Raw genomic sequence first — 23550 nt, forward strand, 5'->3', positions numbered from 1 at the left:
ATTCCACAGTTGATTCATAAGGTTGAGCTTACTTCAGTTAATATGCTGATAGTCATTGTTATAGATCGTAATAGTTCACTTAACCCAGTGCGTGATAGCCTTCGTATGTCAGAATTAGCTGAGCATTGGGGTAAAACCATTTAACCCGCACCTGACGATCGCTGCTGACTCAGCCATGGATGCATATGCTCTCGCATGTTTAGTGTTTTATTTTTTGTACGTCAATGCGGGAGCTATCAAGGGCGTATTATACGCTTGATGGATGTTTTGACAGAGATCGTTGCAGCAGCAGCGACTACTTCCGCCTCGCAGTGGATTTCGCACGCTTTTGACGGGCGGCTTTCTTCTTTAATTTCATTAATAAAATCGTCATCATTAAATTAAGTGCGGTGGTGCCTGAAACGTCGTGACACAAAAGACACCCAAATTGCCAATGATGGCAGAGGAGTAGCAGAGGAGCAAAGAAAGAAGGAGAGAAAGAAATGAACGAAAAATGAAAGAAAGCAGGCACAAGGAAGGGGCCACGGGCCACCCTAATCGCAGCATCCGCTTTCAAGCATGTATGATGCCTGCAGAAAACCGAAAAACGGGGCAAGGCATGAAAGCTCCGACTCCTATAGCGAGCACCCCAATTACTGTACTTCAGCTGCAATCGAACCTCGACCTGATTCAACAACATACCGCATTTACATTGTTTATCAGGCCATACAGCCGCGCCTCCAACTTCCCCACGGCCTACCGAAACCCGCGCACGATGTCTGGGGGCGTTCAGTGAAAGTGAAAGTTCTGTGCATGGATGGCAGCTCCGCGGTGCTCAAAGTATTGGAAAAAAGCAACAAGCATAGTGATAAGATAATGGAAAATGGAGTACCCTAGCTGCAGAAACATTTCTGTACGGTGTTTTGTGTCTAATTATTATTTAATCACTTAATTAGTTGATTTATCAGAATTTTTTGAAAACTTTTACCCGTAATTTGTTCTTCCTGTCCTGTTTCCCTCCCGTCAAAAACGAGTCTTTATTTGGGATTGGATTTTCCTTGTGTTTATTTCATCTTGGGATTTTGGATTTCCGTTTGTGGCAAGTGTTTATATATTTATATATAGTATTATAAGTGTCTAAACGCATTTTACAATTGAAATTAAATTTCGTAAGTGGACATTTGATAATATTTAAAAAAAAAGAGTAATCGATTTACAAATATATCTGTTGTTGTTTTGGCCTAACCCGAAGCGATCTCAGTGGGAGATTGAGTTCAAAGTTTGTGTGTGTGTGTGTTGTTGTGTTCGTGTGTTCTCTATGTGATAGTTAAAGTTCTGTTTTGTTTGATTCTAACGATTGCGGCGGCTCTTCATTCTGGCTGTTAATACAGAGCGTGCGTCTAGTAAATTGGTGTAGTATCTGAACTATCAAGTTAATAAAACTCTCTGAGTGAGTGAGTGTGAGTTGTGTGTGAGAGTGTTTGGTTACTTTTAGTGGAAACCTTACGATTAGTTTGTGATTTGAGTTTGGATTTCAATTGTTTTGTTTTATCTAGATTGCGTGTAAAATATATAATCGTTTGATTTGTTTTGTTTGTCTGTCTTTAGGGTCGCGCGATCATCTCCTACCAAGAGTTATATGTATATGTATAACTACTATCTATATAGCGGGTATTAATTTACGTATGTTTTTTGTGTGTTGTATGTACAAACTACATTTTGCATTGTTCTTTCTGTTCTTTTCTCTGTCTCTCTCTCTCTGCTCGTTTCTTGTTCCACTCATGTCTTGCGCTGTAAATATTTGCACGGATTTGAAAAACTAAAAACAAAACAAAACAATAAAATACAATATTCCTATATATTGAACACAGTATTGCATATACATATACATATATTGATATATATATATATAAATCGGTTAACTTCTTAACTCCTTGTATAATCGGATGTGTCTCTCGTTTATATGGATTTTGTTCATCACTTGTTGGTTTTTGTTTTGTTTACGGAAATCAAATAAATGTCTTTTGTTTTTGTGTTTTGTTTTTCAACGCTGCTTCCTGACTTTTGCTTCTTCCGGTGCTGTGGCGCACATAAATTTGCATAAATAAATTCTAACAACACGCTTAAGCTATGTGATAAGGGTAAAAAAATACATACAATAATGTTAATCTTGAATACAGCTGCTGCTGCTGCTCCTGCGACTGCTGCTGATCTCTCACATATGCGGTATAAATAATAAATTAAACATTTATAACTATTGCAACGCTACTCGACCTATCAACTATATCATCAACATATATATATATATATATATATATGTACATACATATACATACATATAACCGTGTATAAATATGTCGTTTTTGCTAAAAAATTACTATTATTGGATTTTTGTTTTTTGTTTCTCGCGTTTCTCCCTATTGTTTTGTTTCTTTCTTGTTGTTGTTGGTTTTGTTATTCGTCTAATTTTTTTTAAAGTAATAATAACTGCAGGATTATCAACTTGCTAGCATGCATGCCCTTCGCGTCGCTTAGTACTCGCAGAAGGAGGTCGAATGTGGGGGGCAAATACGCGCTATATACCTATTATCGCTAGTTTACATATTATCAAAATTATTATCTGTATCATTATTATTATATTATTATTAGAATTATATAGGTATGCATTAGCGTTATTGTTACATTATGTACAACTCTCCGGATGCTGGCTCTGCTTGCGCTTCGATTTTGGCTCCTTCGGATGCAGCTCCATCGACGGACGACGCGGACCGAGCGTGACTAAGGCGCTGGCTACAGCCAGGCCATTCGATTGACCCGTCGGCGCTTGCGATTGGCCACCTAATCAATAAAGAGAATAAAACGAAATAGATTAGCAATTGATACAGGTTTAAAGATATAAAATTAAATCAAACCCGTGGGCAGCCGGACTAGAAGCGAGAGCACAGCCGCTCGATTGCCGCTGCAAGGCTCCAAAGCAATGGGACTGGGACATTCCTAAAGAGAAGAAACAACACCGAAATATGGTTAATAAAATAAAAGCATTTTTGGCAGCTCGTTTCGCCCACCTTTTTTCGTTTCTTGGACATATGGCCAATGCCCTCCAGCGTTAGACTCAGATCAATACTTTCGCGGTTTTCAATGTCGACGAGCACCTAAAGAGAAATCAAAGAACGAGTCAGGAATGTGTGTCCATTTGGGCTATAAAAAGTGGATTTACCTGTGAGAATGGTCGACTGGCCATCTGTTCCATTTCGACAAACAAACGCTGACGTCGCCGGAACATGTCATACTTTTGCTTTATCTTCCAGAGAACAGCGGCCATGAGGAGCAGCAGCAGGAAGCAGGAGGAGAAGGTAATGAAGAACTGCTGCAGATTGAGCTTGGGATACTGGGAAAATGCAATCTGTATCCAGATGGGGGGCTGGAAGTCATGCACAAACACATAGAATGTCGTCAGCGAGCTATTGTCATCCGGCGAATGACCGAATTGATATTCGGTCTTGGGGAACCGATGGCGGAACGTCGAGCAGTTGACGCCCACCAAAATGAGCATGTCTGGCGAACCGGCTCGCTTCACCGAGATGTCCATTTTGGCCGGCACACTGCAGGTAATCGTAAAGTCCGCGTCGATCTCCGGCTTGCCGGGCGAATTGCGAAAGTTGATTTGGGTGAAGTGTCGGTCCTCCTTCTTCGACAGGTTGAACGTGAACTGGTAGTCAATGGTGAGCTCGTAGTAGCACGAGCCCTTGAGCGGATCGCCATGGTAATGATTCTGGGAGTCACACTTCTCGCAATGATCGCCGACAATGCCCTTTGTGGTGCAGTAGCACTTGCCAGTATCCGGATGACAATAGACGCCCTGACCGTTGCACTCGCAGCGCTGGCACTTCCCCCCGTTGATGGGACTGCCCCAGTATCCCGTCCGGCACTTCTCGCAATGTACGCCAGTCGTCAGATTGTTGCACGGCTGCTCGCAGTGCTGCTGATCGTTGCACACAGAATGCCCATTGCAGTTGCAGCGCGGACACGACGTGAAGAACCAGTGCTTCAGGGCGCACTCTGTCTCGTCGTACGGTGCCAGGGCACCACCCACCACACACCGTCCGAGGCCAGTGTTGGAGCCGTTGTCGCACCAACCGCAGGCCGGATCATCGAGACACTGCTGGCAGCTGTTGTAGTAGCCACACTGGGCACTCGACAGGGCCGTGGTGGTGCCGATGCTCAGCGCCGTCACCGGGGAGGAGCGGCACTTGGCCGTGAAGGTGGTCCACTCCCGACACTGGCCGTAGGGGAAGCTGGCCGTGTAGGCATTGCGATCCACGCAGCGCTGCTCGTTCTGGCACCAAATGCACTCATCCTCCGTGCAGTTCTGGCAATTGGTGAGCGTCGCACAAGCTGGCGGACAGACGACATCATCCTGCGTGCGATTTGACACCAGGACAGCTGTGGATGTAGAGCTATGACTGCGGCAGCGATTCTGCTCCGTATCCCACTTGCAGGCCGTGTTCGAGGAGCAGGCGCGACAGTTGTGCAGCTGCTCGCAGACGGACTGCATGAGGAAATCCTCCGACACGGGACAGGCTTCCAATCGCTTGGCATTCAGCGGCGGTCCCACTGTCGTTGCCGGCACTTGCGGCACGGACTGATGCGTCGACAATTCGAGGAAGACGGAGGCCACGGATGTGGTCTCGCGGCAACGTTCCTTGCTGCACACTCCATTGCCGCAGTAGGTGCAATCGAAGGCTGTCGAGACGCAGGACTGACAGTTGCCCAGCTCCTGGCAGCGCAGGACATCGTGCAGCAGCTCCGAGGTCATGGTGAGACGACTCTTCGAGGGGCACGCCACATAGTCATACTGCTCCCGGCCATAAATGGCAGACCGCTGCACTTGGGTGATCGAAATGCAGCGCATCTTCTGCACATCCCAGATGCACTTGATGCCGGGCCGGGCGCTGGTGCACTTCTCCTGCTTGGTGTAGTAGCTGCAGTAGCCCGGCTGGTAGCGCAAGATGTCGTTCAGCAGCTGGCCGTTGAATCCCCCGTAGATGTAGAGAGCATCCTCAAACACAACCGAACTGTGGCCAAAGCGTGCCAGATCCGCCTGCAGGTAGCTGGGCATCTGATGGAAGTGCCAGGAATCACAGTAGACGTCATAGACGAGCAGGTCCTTGCTGTAGCACTTGGCGCCATAGCTCGTGGAGGTGTCGTTGTGCGTGTTTCCCCCGAAGACCATCATCAGGCCCTGGTTCACAAAGTTTGCGGTGTGCAGCAGCCGGGCACTGGGCGCCGACGAGAGCAGGCTCCAGATGCGCGTGGATGGCTCGTACGCGTACAGCCGCGAGCTCAGCACCTGGCTGGACTCGCTCTCCGACACAATGCCACCATAGACGTAGACCTTCTCTGTGAGAAAATCGTAGGCGGCGCTGTGTCCGTAGCCGCCTTTCACCACGTAGCCAGAGGTCTGGACAATGCGCCACTCACGCGAGCCGAAGTTGAACTCCTGCACCGTGTTGAGGTAGCCATAGTGGGGCGAATGCCCAAAGATGACCACCATATACTGATAGTTGTTCTTGTCCCCGAATCCGGGGACCAGCGTGGCCGTGTGCCCCACCACATGGAGTGGCCCGCACATGCCACTTGGCGAGGTGGTTACATTGCATGCGTCCGTTCGCACGGTGATGTTCTCCCACGTCTTGGCCGACACATCGAAGGCCCACAGCTCATTGGAGATGCCCTGGCCCTTGACGACGCCGCCGTACATGAAGATCTTGTCGCCATACATGACGGTGGAGGTGCCATAGCGCTTGTCGGGCACCTCGCCGCCATCCTCCGGATGTACAGTCTCCCACACATTGCCGTTAAAGTCATAGGTACTCATTAGCTCGCCGCGTCCATACGATTCACCGCCCACAATGTGCAGAGTGTCACGCCATACGGTGGCGCCATGGGAGGCACTGCCCGCTGGCGCCGGTGAGTGCTTGGGATGTACAGTGGTCCAGGCGCCATGGGCACTGACCTGACTGCAATCATCGCCAGCAAAGCCATCGTAGCAGATGCAACTAAGAAAATAGCAAAAAATTAGTATTACGATGAGTTTTGTGTACTGTAAGGACTCACCGCTCCTGGTCTAGTCTGCAGTGGCCTTGGTTCTTCTCCTCCAAGCAATTGCCTGGACAGGCAGCCATATTGCAGGCCTCGCCCCTGTACATGGGATCACAGATGCATTCACCATCCCGGCACTTGCCATGCCCCGAGCACTCCACCTCTGCAAATAGATGGGAAAATCAATTGGAGTACAGTTGAGTGCAAAGGCAGACTCCATACCATCGCTATCCGTGGGACAGCCATTCATTTTGTAGGTGAGATTGAAGCCAGACATGTTGTAGGCATCGTCACTGAAGAAGTGCACCAGGGCAGTGCCCGATCTGGCTATCACCTGCGGCACCCGTCGTATGGAGAAGTTCCCCCTGTACATGAGGCCACTGCAAGACAGAAAGACGAAGAGAATAAAGGTCAGCCATTGAGACAGGGGTCACAAGTAATGTCACTCACCTGAAGACCGCCAGCAGGGGCGAGTCTACGCTGTCGCCATCGTATATGTACAGGTGATCCCAGCCGCATTCCGTGGCAAATTCTCGTAGGTGAATCCGTATATTGGAGGTTCTTGGCGAATTGGCATTATGTCGCCGTCCCCAGTGCGGGTGGCGGGCATCGATAAGCCAACTGCACTTGACACTCACCGAATAGTTGCCCCAACCGTCGTGTATCGTGCCCATGGGATGGTACATGCTGCAACACAGAGACACACAAAGAGAAAAAAAGAGAGTGATGTAGGGGTGGGAGGGGAAATGTGAAATGATTCCGTATAAAGCGTAATCGATGTGGCAAATGATAAATCAATTCCGCAATCGATTCAATGGAGGCGACTACATGTGCAATGCCAATGGAGCAGCATCCATTGTTCAGACTGTTCAAAGATAATTGAATTTGCCGGCCAGCGTAAATGCAATCTCCCCCCATTCATTGATGGAAAAAGCTACAGAGAAAGAGAGATGGAGACGGAGACCGACCACAGCTGAAGCCTCTCAACTGTTGAGTGTGCACAAAAGGTGACCGTTCTTTATTTACTCTTTCCCTTACTTCCAGCCTTATGCTGCACTCTTTGTTATAGCACAAACACGCACACACACACGCAGATGGGGATAATAAATGGAAATGTCTGCTGCGCTGAGGGTATGAGCTATTTGAGCTGTAACGCATGTCAGTCACTGCATGAAACTCAATCAGGGCATTCAACAGTCGACTCTCATATTCCAGTCACACATCCGCTTAAAAATAACTGCTTTCTTTTCGCTCGTCTCTCATTCGCATTCTCTCATAGGATTACCCTACACATGGCAGAGCAGGCCTTACAGATTCTCCCCAAGATGTTTAAGCAATTAACTGAGGGAAAGTGGTTTCGGGTGTACGTATGCTGTGGCTCAGGTTACATTGAGCATGTGTGCACTCTGCCAAGTATTACTGTACATTTGCATCGAGTGATTCTTGCACTGAAATAACACAAACGAATGTCAGTAGGGTATACAAATGTCTATTTATATACCATTTTGGGCTACGCACAAAGAGAGTCATAGGGAGAGAGAGAGGGAGAGCAAGTGTAGGTGACCAGTAGGGTCGCCTTCGTCATGTGTGCAATGACTTGGAATGCATTAATGGAGAAGAGCCACCCAGTTTCACTTTGTAGTTTGTGTTGTTGCTGCCCAAAGCCCATTCAAATGCGAATCGTGTGCAAACACAGACGACAGGTGGGTGGGTGGTTGGTTTGATGGGAGCGAGTGAGAGATAGGGCAAGTCCAACTAAAACCGTAATACTCTCTCCGCCCAGCGATAAGCGCAACTGATAAATGATAAGCGACTGGGGAAGATTTCGCGTATCAGCTACGTAAATCGAAAAGTACAGAAAGTCCAGGTTATAAACTAGAGCTGGGAGATCAGAAATGCATAATTTGCGGCAGGTGAAACAACCTTAATGACTGGGTGCGCATGTTTTTGCGGATCCATCATCAGGCAACGCCGCAGGGCATTTGTTTTAAAACGCTGAAAGCACCCCAGAGCTTAGTTAATGTCAAGATAGTACTTTTTCTCTCTCTTTCCCTCTTATCGAGTTTGCTGTGCAAACAGCACTGGAAACATAAACAAAGCATTTCATAAGCTTTATAACGCTATATAATATATGAACCTACATATGCACGTATCTGACATTAGCCTGGCCAAGAGAACTTCATTTGGCGGAGAGACAAAACCTGTCCATCTCCCCGGACAAGTTCAAAGTCAAAAGCAGGTTAATTAAATAATCCGTATTGGCAGTGACAGGAGGGGCGACTGTGTTCTGTTTGACCGTAGAAAGCAGGTGAAAGAACGCTCAGAGCGGGTCCACAAAGAGACAGGGAGAGACTCAACCAGTGAGAGACAGAGAGAGAGAGAGGTAAGAACCCGTTCCACGAGAAAAACCAAACCGTTGCTTGACACAAATAGGCCATACAACACAAAAAAAAAAGAAAGAGTGTGGAGCGTTGATTGGATAACGTTGACGCAGAATTTTGTGTTTTTTATTTTATTTAGTATGAATCATGGAACAGAAGCACTTCACTCCCTGCACCAACACCTTTGAGCAGAACTTACCGCACTTTTCCACCGCAAAACTGGCACTCGGGCCCCTGCCACCCGTCCGCGCACAGGCATTGTCCATCCTCCTGGCACTGGCCATCGTTCTGGCAGCGACTCCCGTGCGCCGTGCAATTGTACGCGCTGGCCCGATGCAGGCCGCTGAAGCAGCCGTGGAAGAGGAGCAGCGTCAGCAGGAGCAAGCATTTTCGCCTGTACTTCGCATTGAAGGTCGGCGATGTGGTGGTAGTGGGAGTGGTAATGGAGGTGCTGGCGCCACTACGCAGGCTCTGATGATGGTGCTGCTGCTGCTGCTGGCTGTTTACTATGGTAATGGAGGAGGGGGAGGGTTTGTTGTTGCGATTGCGATTTGAGCAGAATGTTGTGGAAGACGTCACTGGCGATGATGGCTGCTTCTGCTGGTCCCCCGCATGCTCCACCAAGCACATGTTTGATAGACTTTCGTCGACTGCCGCTGTTTGGGTTATGGGCTGCAGTTTCACGTTTCACATTTTCTCCACACACGAGATTCTCCACGAACGCGACGACAAAATCCTTCGATTTTTATGGAGGGGAATGCCTATTGCACAATTCTTTTGCTCTCCAGCACGTACAAGGTGGTAGGGCCAGGAGTACGCTGGACACTAGACGGACACACACACACACACGCACACACACGAGTTGCACAACCTAGTCGCGCTCTTAAGAATTAGTTGCAGTAACTACTTTCTGAGCAAAGTTATTGACAATTTTTATTATGAACGAGAGAACGAGAAATCAGCGCGAGTGTTGGATAGCAATGCAAATCGGACATTTCGTGTTTCACAGCACTAATTGCAGCGTTGCCAGAAAACACACCTGACCCACTATCGATGTATCGATATACATCGCAGCAATCGCGGTTCGTTGGAGCGGGAGTCACCAGGCAGGCTGAAACTATTCGGAATTATTACAATTTCTGAAAGAAATCCCTATTTTTGGTTGTTCCGCGAGTTGCAGATGCTGTCGCTGCATCACTGGGAACATTTCAACAGTTTCGCATCCGTTAAATGTTGCTGGCACAAGCGTTAAAGTACATAAAATCAATACCCCCGAAATAACAACAAAAAGGCGTCCCGTTAGAAGCGCGTAAATTCCGTCAGTTTTTCAAGAGCTTCAGTGATAAGAAAATGTGCGAATCGGTAAGCGCAGGCGCGCTCTTCCCCGACCCGACAAATTTTCCGACTTTTCCTGCAATGCGAGCGGCGACAATCCAATGGCCACAGTTTACGTTCGGAAGTCGATGAAAGCTGTGTGCTGGCCGTGGCCAACGGAATTTTAACCGTTGCATGTGCGTTACGCGAGTGTGTGTGAGTGTGTGCCATGCGCGCGTCTGTGTGCCATCCGTGTAGTAGAGGAGCAGCGAACGAAAAAACGGAACGTCTGCTTTAACAATTGCAAAAAGTAAACCTACACGCACGCACACACATCAGAGAGAGCGGAGCTTAAGCTGCATCCGGGAATCGGTTGAAAAAAAACTATAATTAGATTGGCGTCCAGCATTGCAGTGGATACCTGGAAGCACAGGGACACCACCCGCAGCAGCAGGAGCAGCACAGGTGAGTGGCGGAATTTCGTTGTCTCCATGCAGTGGCAATCGTTCGTTTCAGCAGGGATGGCGATGGATTCCGGGGGTGGATTCCGGAATCGGCCCCGGGCTCTGGCTCTGGCTCCGGTTGCTGCCTACACAGACACACTCTCGGTGGCATGTCCATGGCTCTCTCTGGAAGTGTGGGAGTGTTGTTGTGGCGACACAATGCTGCCGACCACAACAACACACCTTCCTCCGCTCCCCCAAACTCCCTTTAGATTTAGCCTCTAATTAAAGTCTTTTTTTTTGTTATCAGCGTTTCTAGCAATATTTGCTTAGCGCTTAGCGCTTCGCTGCTTTTGTGGCACATTTTTTCGAGTGTGTGTTTTGGCTAGAAATGCCTGGAATTTAACAGTTAGTTACGGCAGCAGCAGTGCAGCGGCAGAGGAAGAAGCTCTGCCCACGCACGTTTTCGATTAATCCCCGCATCAATTGAAGCGAAGCAATGACAGTGAAAATCGATTGGCATTGGCACGCTTCCTTGTATGCCAGTGTGTGTGCGTGTGTTGCCTGTAACGGGTCCGCGGGGGCAGTAGGGAACGGCACATTTCTGGCAGAGGCAATCATAAACGCGCCCATAAAAAAAGCGGTTCATCCAACGTTTGGCTTGGCAGTGGCGGAGTGGGGGCGCCCTGTAACTCAAATGCGTGCTGATATTGAAATTCCGTTAGTTGGAGCGATAACCGTTATTCATTCATACATGTATATTTCCGCACGTTTCTTGGTGTGTGTGTGCCTCGCAGTTTTTGCATAATTTAGATGACCTGCTGCTCTGCTGGCGTCAACAGCGAACGCGACCGCGACGCCAACGCCAACGCATGACCGCCAATGACTAGCTGTTGTTCTTGGCTCTGCGCTCTCCTCCTCACACTTCTCGTCTTCATGTTTTTGGCTGCTGCTCTTCTTCCTCCCCCCTCCCACCCATTGGCGACGACTCTGCTCTTTGAGAAATTATTTTAAAGTTTGTGGGTGCCAAGGGGCGCGGAAGATGTGTGGGAATGTGTGCCGCTGCCGCCGCCCCGGCCTCAAGGTCATTTACATTCTGTTTTATTTATTTGCAATGAGCGTTTCGTTGCGTTTTCTCTGTTGTTTTATGTTTATCTTCAATTTACATACATTTTTTCTTCGTTTTTTTTTGCATTATATAATTTGTGACGTTTGAGCGGATGGGTGTAGTGGGTGGGTAGTTGGGCGTTGATTTTGTGGCAAGTTCAAGTGCAGCAGTGGCGAGACGACGGCGGCGGCTTGCGGTTGCTTTTTTTGTTGAATGTTTTGCCAATATTTTCGCCATTGACAACACACACACACCCATGCAGGGGGGGCGGTGGTTGTGTGTGGGCGGGGCTGTTGTTTACCTTGCCAATATCTGAATTTGCGGGTATTTTTATTATTTTGCATAACTAAAGAGGAAACAACAGAAAAATAACAAGAGAAAGAAGAAACTACAGAAAGAAGAGCAAGAGAGCGAAGAAACAACAACAGAAAAGAAGCAACCAACAATGAAAAAAATTGTTTATATTACAATGGGAACTCTAGCAGGCGACGCTTTTGATACCCTTTACTAAAATTTGTAAGCATTTCGTGAATTATCTTTGGTAGCAATTCTGTTTTTATCAGTGTTTTTTTTTATATTGTATATTCTCGTTGTCACATATTTTGGTACATCTATTTTTGTATGAAGTTAGACATTCCACCCCTCCGTAGCAAACTTCTGCTCAAAGTCATAATACCCTTCCTTCTGCTAGAGTAGAGAAAACGCACCCGGCAACAAAACCAGCAACAAGAACAGCAACAGCAACGGGAGCCGTTGCGGCGGAGAGAAGTAGCGCCATTGAGGCGCACAATTTTCCTCGTCAGAGAGGGATTGCAGGGACTAAAGAGCTAGAGGTTGGTGGGTGGGGCCCAGGGAGGGTTAGGTTAAAGTAGAAACAAATTATACGACACACCCCCCTCTCGCCGTACGATGGATTGTGGCATTGGGGGGTTTCGGTAGCGCCCCGCCCGCATCAAGTCAATAAACAAGCAGCAGTTACGACAACAGCAACAGCAATGGGAAAAAATTGAAGGATGAAAAGGAAGGAGAGCCGCCGCCCGTCAGCTTTTATATGGCATTTCCCCAGTGCCATCGTTCCGTATAGAGTCCCGTTCCCCCATTGCCGCCGCTCCCCATTAAAGCTCAGTGCACACACACACACACACACAACATGCTCGTACATTTAACTGTTCTCAGAACCCCAAAGAGCTGTTTGTCTCTCTCACACCAGCAACTGCCAACGCCACAGCCAACTCTCAGTCGGTGACTCTCTCTGCCCTTCCTTACCGCTCTCTCTCTCTTTCTCTTTGGTGCGGTGCTCCCTCTTGCTCTGTGTCATTCTCCTTCGATGCCAGAGTATTTGTCAATGTTGCTTTTCTTGGCTTGTCATTTATTTCATCATTTATGCAAAATTTTATTGCTTTTTCTTGTCTTTTGGTTGAGAGACTAACAAGGGAGGCTGTCGTACAAGGGGGATTCCGGTTGGTTGGGGCGTACACAATAGGGTGGGTCATAAGCCTCAGCCCCCACAAGAAGCCAAAGGAAATACTTGACAATTAAAAGCATGTACTACAATAGTTGTTGCGTCTCCAGAATCGATGTTAGTAGAGGAAAATAACATATTAAATTAACTATTTCTTTGGTAGTATTTTTGGAAATTAAATCTGTTCCCAGCATGTATCGGGTAACCTTCTATACAAGTCAAAATATCAAGCACATGTAATATTCCTCTTCGTTTTCCCATCTGATTTGTTTGTCCACGGCTTCGAACGCATTTCTTGTGCTCGCTGGCGTGCGGCTAATTAAAGCGAATGCCCCATGGGCAGTGGCAACACAGTAACTGGAACTCCAGGCAATTACTTGGGTGTCCTGTGGCCGCCTGTGGCCCCCATCAACATCAGGGGAGCAGCAGAGCCAAGAGTGTGCTTTGAACTTGTTTCAATCTCGTTGGTTGCGTGGCATGCGGCACAGAACAAAGCCCCAATACGAGTACTGGGGCATACATAATTATGCGGAACCCAAAACCAAAACCAAAGCAGACCTTAGATCCTTTTCCCGATAAATGCTACTAAATAATACATTTTCTTGTGGCCACGACAGCACGAAGTGGCCCTGGCGCAGGGGCCTCCGCTCGAAACGGGCACAAAGTTGTTCCTTCCTTCTGCTGTACTTTGTGGCAGGTCTTGTTGCATGCCTCACTGCGTTTTCATTATACTACGAAAGAGAGAGAGAGAGAGGGAGCTGGTTGGTTGCAAGCGGTTCAAGGGCATTTCCCTGCAACAAAACTACTAAAACAATGGCCAGCGCCTTTTAGGTAAATGAAAAGCTTTGGCAAATAAAACAAATGCGTGCACTCGCATTTAAATGCTGTCCTGTCCTGTGCTGCGCTGCGCTGTCCTATCCTGTGCCCGCAAATTGCGGCAATTAATTCCCAGACATGATGGCAGGACATGCGCGAGGGATAAAAAAGTAAATCATGATTTCAGCGCGGATTAAGTGGGGGCCAAGCTGAACATTCACGTAGAAAATGTGTGCCTCATAAAACTGGGCAGGCGGGTGGGTGCGCTCACAAAATTATGCTCACAAGCGCAAAAGATCAAAAGTTGTTACCGACCGACCGACTGTAGTTGTAGTTAAGCGCCTTAGGAGCGGAGCGTAGGAGCCAACTTGCTTACAATGAAGCGTATACGCAATCCCATTTTGGGCGGCAACTTAATTGCAGCCAAAGGGAGGGGAGCATTGGGAGGAATCCAAACTAACAAGCAACAAAACTTACCCTCTGTGTCTTTCAATGTGTGTCTGTCTTTCAGTTCTGTTCTGCTTCCTTCCACATAATTAACTTTTAATGGCAAAGCCGAAAACAAATCCTTGCCTCGTGCCACACACACAGAGTCTTGTCTCTTATGGGTGTGAGGTGTGAGGTGCACGAAAATGACTATTGCTGGAGCCTAATGGCCAAGGAAATATTCATTTAACATCTGCAATTGTTATTTGTTTTGTCTTAAACGGATTTTAATTGATTTTAGACTTGAAACTCTCTGGAATGTTGGCCATTTCTTGCACGGCAACTTGATGTTGTGGAAGGCGTGATAAATTCCTGAGAACTTGTAGATAATTAAATTAAGAATTCTCAGTGAGTTCGGTGTGAAATGGCCCCAATTAAAATTGATATTTATGTGTAAGAAATAATTTCGAGTTAATTTCTTTACCTTTAGACTGATTGTAACTTAAATTCCTGTAGTTATCTCACAGATTTTCTACTCTTTCCTACACTTTCAAGTTGCAAGTTGGCCTCGACTGCACTTGTGCAAAACCTTTCACTGCATTTAATTCGAACGTTAAATCAATAAAAACTGCTATTGACGTTTGCTTTTGGCTTGTGCAGCGTTCAAGCAGTGAGAGCTATTTTTGGTTATTTCACGTTGATATCACGGCATAAAAGGCTTTGCCTTTGGCAGGACTCAAACCATTGTTGATGGTTAAATGCATATTTCATGATGTCTCGACCGTCGACGCTACTGTCATGTCCATTGGCCCACCTGCACAGACCGACCGACCCACCGAAACCTTTGACGGGCATTTCGACAGCATTGCTGGCTGGCAGTGCTTCGGTGTATTTTCGTTGATTTTTGCAGCCTTATGACGGCCGTGAACCGCACGGTGCTGAAAAGTGCTCAATGTCGCATAAAAGCGGAGAGCGGATAGCAAATGGCGGAGTGGAGGCGAGTGGCATGTCAGGTGGAGGTAGTCGGGTTGCCTTGTAAAGTGTGGCACGTTGCACAATTTAAAAAGGCAGCCAAACAAAGCCGGTCTGTGTGTGCGGCAGAGTGGCAAAAGTAACACGTACCAAAAATATGGCCTGGGGCAAATGTGCAATCATTCATCTCGAGAACTACTCGACAATGCATTCCACTCGCCCGACTGCTACCCTGCCACACGGCTACACGGCTACTCTGCTACTGCCTCTCCCACTCTCTCTCTTGCAGAGGAAGTCTCGTCTCGTGTCTGTCTCTGAATTTTGAAGTGGAATTCAGAGCACTTTTTTTTCGCTTCTCCATTTATAACGAAATGTAGTTGGCTTTTTATCAATATTTAAGCAGCCAAAAAGGTTTCCCTCTTATAGAGATTCCATTAGTTTTATTCTCTCTCTGTCTGCGAGGCAGAGTCCCTGGGATCTCTCTTTGTTGATGACGGCCCACCCTCGGGGGCGTATACGCAATCAAAAATTGTGTATCACATGACAAATTCAATCAGACAAAGCACACGACCTAATTGAAGCGAATGCGTGCGCTCTCGGCCGGAGGCATTGCCTGGGCAAAGGCAAATGTTGACTTGCTGCCAGCTAGACCAAAAATATTGTACTGCATAAAGCCAGAAGCCAGATAGAGTCAAGCAGTTCAGGCAGGCACCAAACGACAGACAGCAGACAGTAGAGAACATAGCCCCAGGCATTCATCCATCCATCCAGCAGCAAGCCATATCAATTATTCAGACATAATTTGAAACATTGTCGTACTCTCTGCGAGCATTGCTCTTGGCTTTAGCCTGCTGCATAGGATTGTGATATCCTAGATAAAGAGGGTAAATACTTTGACAGAAATTCAGAAATTATGATAGAAAAAACCCCCAAAAACAAAGAAAATATTTTGTATTTATTATAGTTTTATTGGGGAAAACTTTTCCGTCTCTCTATCTCTAATTTTTATAAAATTCTGCATGGAAAATTACCTTAATTGTAACATTTTTTGGCCGTACAGGATATACGTTATTCGCCACGCCACAAAATATCATTCCTGCTGCCTTTGTCCTCAGCTTTCTGCTCTTCTGCGTGCCTCTCCGCCACTCGACTCGGTTGAGTTTTTGCCTGAAAACTTTTTAAATTATTTAAATGAGGAGAAAATGTACACACAAAAGGACGAAGCTCTCGACACAACTTTTTTTGCTCTCCCAGTTTTATATATCATATTCTGTGCATCTTTTTTTTTTTTTTCTTTCTTTCTCGTTTATTATTTTAGATCGGGAGGCAAACGCACAACTTTTTGGCTCTCTGGGTGTCTGTGTGTGTGTCTTTATGTGTACGTAAAACCATTTGCTAGAAAGCATTTTTATGTGCCATGTGCGAGTGCGAGAGAGTTGGTTATCCGTAGGGTTATTCAGGTTGTTTGGTCTTGCCAGAGGAAGATAGGACACAGCACCACTCGGCCACTAATACCAATTAGCGTGCCCTGGAAAGTGTGCTTCAAATTATGTGCCCTAAAGGGGTAGGGGGGAGATGCACATAGTTGATATATAATATTGGGGTTCCGGGATGGCTAGCATATGCCCCCAAACACCCCATCAGTCCACGTCCATCTATACAAATCCCCGTACAAAGAGCCGCAAGGCAGGCGAGGCGTGTGTGTGTCTGGGGCTGATAAGGAAGCGGCAGAACAGCGGTGGCAACAGCCACTCCATTTGGCTTTCATCGTAAATTAGTTATTGGCATGTTATACCAAACGATAATGAAACTTTACCCTCCCCCACTGACTCCCATTTATCTCCCTCTTCTCTCTCTCTCTTTCTCTTGTAGGCAACATGTGTGTGGCTTGAATCCGTGCAGGAGAACAACTACAAACAGGCAGAGAACAAGCGTAGAACAACAACCGGAGGACAACCAACCACTAGTGGGACATTGGATATAGCTGGGGACATAAAATGCATTTACATTTCGAGCGGAACATCAACACAAAATGCGACTGCACGATACTCTCGCTATCATGGATGGGAAAGGTGCCAGATGATATACCCGAGGTAAGTGCCGCTGCCCTCCCACTTCCGACCCAAAGCCATTAGCTGTGCGGTCCAAACTGTCATTATTCCCCCTATGTGTCCGGGCTCATTTGTTCTTCTTCCAAGGGGTTCAATATTAATTCAATAAATACTGAACCATGTCCATTAAGCCGTGGGGCATTTTAAACTATTAAGAAGGGAGGCGCCTTAGCTCTAACCCTGACTCATGTGCTTGTTCAGGTTGCATTCCCTAATGTGCACAACATTGCCTTAATTTCTGGTTACGTTCGCCCTACGCTTTTCAGGCTTCAAATTGATTTTACATGCCAACCTCCCCACCTCCAGGGGAGGCAATCGATTGGTTGGTTTTATGGGGATTGGGGAATAAAAGAGAAAGGTGCTGGCGCTGTTGCTTGTACGGTGTTACGGTGGTTGACTGTCTGAGTGGATGGGCCGTAACTTTTCCAATCATTATGAACTTTCAATGCTTGCACAACAAATGCCATATAATCCTTTTTATATTGAATATAAAAATCCAATCACGTCTCTGTCTTTCGGTATCCTCCACGTGCATTCTCCAGCTACAGCTCTCCAGCAACAGCTCTCCAGCTACATCCTCATAACCTCCTACCGTTACAGTCCTTCTTTTCCAGTTGCCCCTCTGTTGGGTTCTGCCTCCCACTGATGATTCTGCCTCTTCTCTGATGGCTCTGATGGTTCTGCTCCTTTAGATACAGATACTTCTGTGTTTTGTAGCGCAAAATTAAAGTTAAGTGAAATGTGGCCCACGAAGCAGCAACTGAAGCAGCCTCAAGTGGATCTTTGGAGTCCGGTCCGTCTCCCTGTATCTGGTTTCCTTTCTGTTTTGCGGCGCCCATAAACTCGTTTTGCGATTTATTTAACAGTTTTCAATTTCGCTTTCAACACTCGTGTATGACTCTCTGGGCTTTGAAGAGGGGTGTGTGTGGGTGTATAAGTGCGGCCACGGGACACGTGTCGAGGTTTGTCAGAGTGAGGCCGACGCGTGCTCTTGCGATTTCCCCATTTCCTCATTTCCCGTTTCCATTTCCATTGCCATTGCCAGTGCCATTCCGATTGTGAGTGGTGTGCTGCAAGTGCGCTAAGCCACAAGCTTAATTCCTTGTTACGCCCTGGCAGCAATTTACCAGCGATAAGCACTTCTCCCACCCCCTCCGTTATCTCGATGGTAGAATTTTCCCCTTTTTTTGTCCATCCGTTCATTGGGGAGTTGGCCTCATTTCCCTTTCCACTGGCAATAAATCATCTGCATATTAAAACAAGCGAGAAAATACTCTCGAGAGTGTCCAATTTGCCGGGGAATCATAATATTTTAACAACTGCGTCGCCATTAATAGAATATTGATGATGGAGTGGTGGAACGGCGGAGCAGGGGAGTGGTGCGTCATCGCGTTGTCTCAGATTTATTGGCCATAGAACAACAACGTCCTTCGATTTGATATCCATCCTTACAGCTTGTGTCAGAATCAAAGACAAAGCTGCTCTCCTGCAGTGGAGTCTGTCATATGCAGAAGGATATACCATATACCACGACTCTGCATAGACATTTTCATTTCCATCGTTTGGCCGGAGTCTTCTGCTTCGTTTGCCATCCCAAGGGTTGTACTCAGAAATTGACATGCCAGCGGACAAGGCCAAGCGCACAGCTCAAATCGTAAATGGAAATTTAATAGCAATACTCTCTCTTGGATTTTTCTTGTATGCACATCGCACACATGTCCACAAATATATATTTGAGGCATGTTTCCAAGGGGATTTTCCTTTCCTTTACATCATAATTTACTCTCTAGTGGTTGAAGGGCATTACATTATGCAGAATCCATAACAAATAAATTCTAATGACAGTAATGTGTGAAAACGTTAAGTAGGGGATGGGAAAACATTTTACTTGTCCTTAATTTGTTGCCATTATTGTGATTGGAAGGAAGGACAGTGCGTTTCAGGGGAATAATTTAGCAGTAACTTGTAAAGAATCAAAGTGAATTAACAAAATATTCAAAAGTAATTTGGAGTAAGAGATTTCTGCAACTCAGAGACTTTTCTTGACTTCCTTTTGGGTTTTGGAAGATTTCCGAACACAAATTTGATTATAAATTCTGCTAAACTTATGTACCTTCTGCCAACTGTGTCTAACAATGATCTTGTAATTACGAAACGTAGCGTCTAAGAATCCATCTATTATCGAAACATTTACAGTCTTACCTCTGGCAAAATGGCATTAAAGCTGCCAACAGAAGAAGAAACTCGAGTCGAGTCGAGTTGGAATCTATTTTGCATATTTATGCCAAGCGCAGAAGTATGCTGCAACTTTTTTATGTGTCTTTTGCTTGTGCAAAAGTTTGAAATAATGCAAAAAAGAATAACAATTGAGCAAAGGAAAAGCTCAAGATGAAACTGAAACTGAAGCTAAAGACGCTCCTGAATGTTGGATGCTGTTGCTGATGTTGATGATGGCCTGGCTGAAATGGTTCACTTAGCGTAATTAACTTGGCAACTTGGCTGATGGAGTCAGCGCCAAAGGGAAGCAGCGTCGGAGGAGAGCTTAACATCATTAATATTTGAAACTGCCACTGCCACTGGCTCTAGCCCTGCCACACACAGAGAGGACAGAGGACAATCCATTTCAACTTTTTTTTGTACGCTTTTTGCACAGTTTTAATTACGAGCAGTAAAAAGTAATTGAGTTCTTTTCAATCTTTGTGCCCAGACGGCGACGACAGCAGTTGAGTGCCCGACTGTTGGCCACTGACCACAAAACCACTTGAATGCCGCTCCTGGCTAGTCGCATTCGCAGTCGCAGTCGCAGTGGCTAATTATGTGCAGCAGACCATTATCCCTATGTACCAAGTACATTGTACAATATCCCCATAGTAACCGCCTGCGCACAGAAAACGCAGAGAAACTTCAACGCTGCTCTGTGCTGTGCTGAGCTCTGTTGGTGCGTGTTTTTAGTTCATTTCGTGGCGCTCATAAAAATGCCGAGCTGTTGCCACCTTTCGATACGCCTCCATGCTTTTATTGTATGCACGCGAAGCTCGCTCGCTCTCTACAGCTCCAGAGATTCATGTCATTTTGGTTTGCTTTAAAGCTAAAGTTTGGTCAAACTTTCATCAGAAACGGCAGCAGGCAGGCAGCGACAGCAGCAGCCCTGAAAGTATGCAACGAAATGTGAGCATGCTCTTGCCGAAAACTCATTTACTCGGAACAGAAATACACTGAGAGAAAACAGGAGATATTTTGACTTGCAAACTCTTCGATCTGTGTCAGTTTTGGGATATTAAAAACCATCGAACCACATAAATTTATATATGGGAATGCCAATAGCAATGCTTACTTTTGGGCACACATCTTTTTGTTTTCTCTCTGTGTACGCACTCACACAGACAGCCTCATAAACATACGCACACACGCACGTTGACAAGGGGAACGGCGTGCTCACGCGTAATAAATGTATTACGTGCCTGCCTGTAGTAGTGTGTGTCCCATACTCAAGCCCTGTCCCACCACCCACACTCAATCTGGGCTTATTTAAACAGGGAAAAAGCCCCTGGCAACAACAGCCTTCTGCCCCATCAGCCGCTCAGACCATGTTACGTTTGGTTACGCTTGTTGAACAGGTGCCGATTACAAGTGCCAATTTGGCTCTGTTCTGTGTTCTGTGCCTGCGAGTTAATTGAAAACTTTTTAATTGTTTAGGCACGGGGCAACAATTTGAAAATAAACTTGGCTTAGTGGCGCTTCGGGCTCTGCAACTGATTTATGGCCATGTCGTTTGGCCAAGGCCTGCCGCTGACAGTTTCAATTAAGGAGCAAAGCACAGGGCCAACGTCTCGGTCTTGGACTGCTGCTCTCGGCTTCCTTTAAGTGGTGCCAGAGCGAGAGAGAAACAACCAAAGAGGACTGCAAAACCAAACAATCGAGCGAGGCAGCCAGCCATCCATCCATTGATTCAAGTCGGAGAGTCCTCCTGTCCTGTGCTGCTGCACTTCGATTGTTTGTTCTTGGCACTCTCCTGGCCCTGTCGCTGACTAACAACTGTAATTTAATGTGGCCAGGAGATGCACTGAGAGAAAACCATTACACAATTAAAGAATAATTCTCAGAATAATTCTATGCCAGTTTTGAGAACTTTAATTCGTTTTTTCAACAACTACAAAAGGCAATTCCTTTTTCCACTGCGAAAACTTGTACCTGATTGTAGAACCCCTTTTTGCTGCAGTGCATGGCCGTGCATGTATGTACATCCCTGGGAACTACAATATAGAAAAGCAACCACATACACGGCTCAATCATTCCCAATAGCCATCTGCACTCTCAGCCATCGACTTTCCACGCCCGGTCTTCACACTTGGTTGACGTTGTGGCTTTCAGTTGTGTCATTGATTGGTTTACCCAGCATTCTGTTTGTTTGCATTGGCTTCGATCGAGAGCCACGTCCCAGGATTTGTGGTTTTTCTATGTGCCTCTCCTGCCACACGGCCACACGGCAACTTCTGCCAACAACTGTATGCGATTGACCGCATACACAGCTGCTGTTGCCGCAGCCCTGCCACTGGCTAACCAACATTTCCCTTCAATTGTTGCATGCTGCATCAATCAATCAATTATGCAACCGAACCTCGTCCATTGTGATTGCATAAGCACGAACTATTCCAGCCAGAGAACCAAAAGTAATTTCAATTCGAGCTTCTCGTTGCTTTTAATTGTTTCAATATACATACGCGAGTGAGTCCAATGTGAGCCCTGTCCTGGAATGAGTTCTTGAATGCACTTTAATTTGGATTCCATTTGTGCATCCATCCATCCAGCCACCCATCCACACAATGAAAGCAGCTCAGAGTTCGAGGATGCAGAATGCATCCATTTTGAGGATGGATGTCAGCTGCGATGCTCTCATGCTCCATTTGTCAGCAACAGACAGGAGAACGAACACATCATTTCTGTTGCTCATCTTCTCTTCTCACTGCTAGAGAGAGGGACACATTCAGAATCAGAGGAAACTCATTTCGCTTTGTTCTCCCTCTTTGCTTTTGCCATTTTCTGTGAGATTTTGCTACCCCCTTGGTCTTTCTGTGAGACGTTTCCATTCTCCACATTCGCCTCTCTGTTTTCCTCTCTGTAATGTTACAAAAGATGAGTTGCACTTGAGCATGCTAAAATGCGTTATTAAGTGCATAAATATGCAATGTGTGCAACCTTTGCACTCGCCAGCATCAAATCCCACAGTCCCAGTCCCAGTCCCTGCCTTGCCACCCATATGCCACTCCCACCTGTCTAACAATGGACGCTGCCGCCGCCTCTTCAGGTGAGCCGTCGAGTGGATGGATGGATGGATGGGTGGCTGGGTGGTTGGCTGTGTGGATGGGGTTACATGTGAGAAGAGCTTTTGAAATTTAATAAAATGCAAATTCAAATGCAGCAGCAACCAGTCAGCTAGACACACCACACCACACCATGTGCCACACATGCCACGCCCAATGTTCCCATTGTCGGGCAAAAGCGGGGCCTCTGTACTCCTACCTCTCCCATCTGTGGAGTGCAACAACTGGAGGACTAGCAACACGCTAATGAGTTGAGTTTTGTCTCCATCTCTTGCCCCCAAAAAACACGCACACAGAAGCGGAGAATGGGCCGGGCCGTTCACTCGTTCGCCATGGGCCCTGTGTAGGCTTTATGCAAAGAAGAGAAGCAGAAAGGATGCACTGAAGCGACTGCCCCCAAACAATAAATTGTGGTAATGGTAAATATAAAGAAATACTGTGCGGTTCAGGCCTATAAAACTAGGGGTAAAATAAAATAATGGCAGAAAATTGCAGATAATTCCATACGAAAAGTGCATTCATGTTTGGTTAAAGAGTTGTTCGAGGCAAAAATGAATAAAGTTTACCAATAAAATAGAATATAAATAAATTATTACTTGATAAATAAAAGGCAGAATTCTTGCCAGTTACCCTGTACCTTAATGAGTGTAAATTTCTGTAACAAATTACCGTGAGCTCCTGTCTCCCAAATTAGTTGGCACCAATTTCAAGAGCGCTTTTCTGTGTTTTTGTATACTTTTTTCAAGTGTTTAGCAATGATATAATACTGATTGATATAATACTAATTTGGCAGTTAAATGTACCAAAAATGCCTCCATCTAAAAACCATACATAATTTACTTCTAAAGGCAGCCAGAATGCGCCTTCCTATCATTTAATCCCATTTCATAGTTTGTTTCATCTAAAATAAACGACCCAACACTTTGCAAACATTATTGATTATTTATATATTTTTGCTGCTCTGTTAACTTTTGACATGGGTCTCGTTTCTTTTGCTCTCTAGAGACTTGATAGTTTTCCCTTTTTCATGCTGCCAGCAAAATCCCTTCGCTTAAAGATAGAATAAATGCTCCAGCACTTTATTTAATTCCGTGAAACGCACTGTAATTTTAATC

The 23550-nt window shown here is 46.2% G+C and overlaps 2 protein-coding genes across 5 annotated transcripts in view; one reads left to right on the top strand and one right to left on the bottom strand.

The window, feature by feature from the left end:
* Window positions 1-1517: 1517 nt before the first annotated feature.
* On the bottom strand, window positions 1518-9451 carry LOC117896184 (attractin-like protein 1). The gene is made up of 8 exons (XM_034804271.1): window positions 8662-9451; window positions 6532-6768; window positions 6304-6461; window positions 6097-6244; window positions 3197-6038; window positions 3045-3131; window positions 2892-2973; window positions 1518-2817 (listed from the first exon to the last, which is right to left on the bottom strand). The coding sequence occupies exons 1-8, from the start codon at window positions 9090-9092 to the stop codon at window positions 2663-2665; spliced, it is 4140 nt and encodes a 1379-aa protein (XP_034660162.1). The 5' UTR covers window positions 9093-9451; the 3' UTR covers window positions 1518-2662.
* Window positions 9452-9565: 114 nt separating this feature from the next.
* The window catches only part of LOC117896183 (tubby-related protein 4), a 28820-nt gene continuing 14835 nt past the window's right edge, over window positions 9566-23550 (top strand). For 2 of the 4 annotated variants that reach the window (XM_034804267.1, XM_034804268.1), the window contains exons 1-2: window positions 9566-10241; window positions 16876-17096. In XM_034804267.1, the coding sequence (XP_034660158.1) occupies window positions 17001-17096 (96 nt within the window). In that variant the 5' untranslated portion in view covers window positions 9566-10241; window positions 16876-17000. The remainder of the gene's footprint in view (window positions 10242-16875; window positions 17097-23550) is intronic. The other 2 variants (XM_034804269.1, XM_034804270.1) reach the window with 1 other exon arrangement.

The sequence above is a fragment of the Drosophila subobscura genome, chromosome O (assembly GCF_008121235.1).
Source record: "Drosophila subobscura isolate 14011-0131.10 chromosome O, UCBerk_Dsub_1.0, whole genome shotgun sequence".
NCBI classification, from domain to species: domain Eukaryota; kingdom Metazoa; phylum Arthropoda; class Insecta; order Diptera; family Drosophilidae; genus Drosophila; species Drosophila subobscura.

What these genes read in the sequence shown, in the direction of transcription:
- LOC117896184 (XM_034804271.1), bottom strand. Translation starts at nt 9,092, where the DNA reads ATGTGCTTGGTGGAGCATGCGGGGGACCAGCAGAAGCAGCCATCATCG. An exon ending in TGCAGACTAGACCAGGAGCG is followed by an intron (nt 6,039 to 6,096) that starts GTGAGTCCTTAC and finishes CTATTTTCTTAG; the next exon opens with TTGCATCTGCTACGATGGCT. An exon ending in CCAGTCGACCATTCTCACAG is followed by an intron (nt 3,132 to 3,196) that starts GTAAATCCACTT and finishes ATTTCTCTTTAG; the next exon opens with GTGCTCGTCGACATTGAAAA.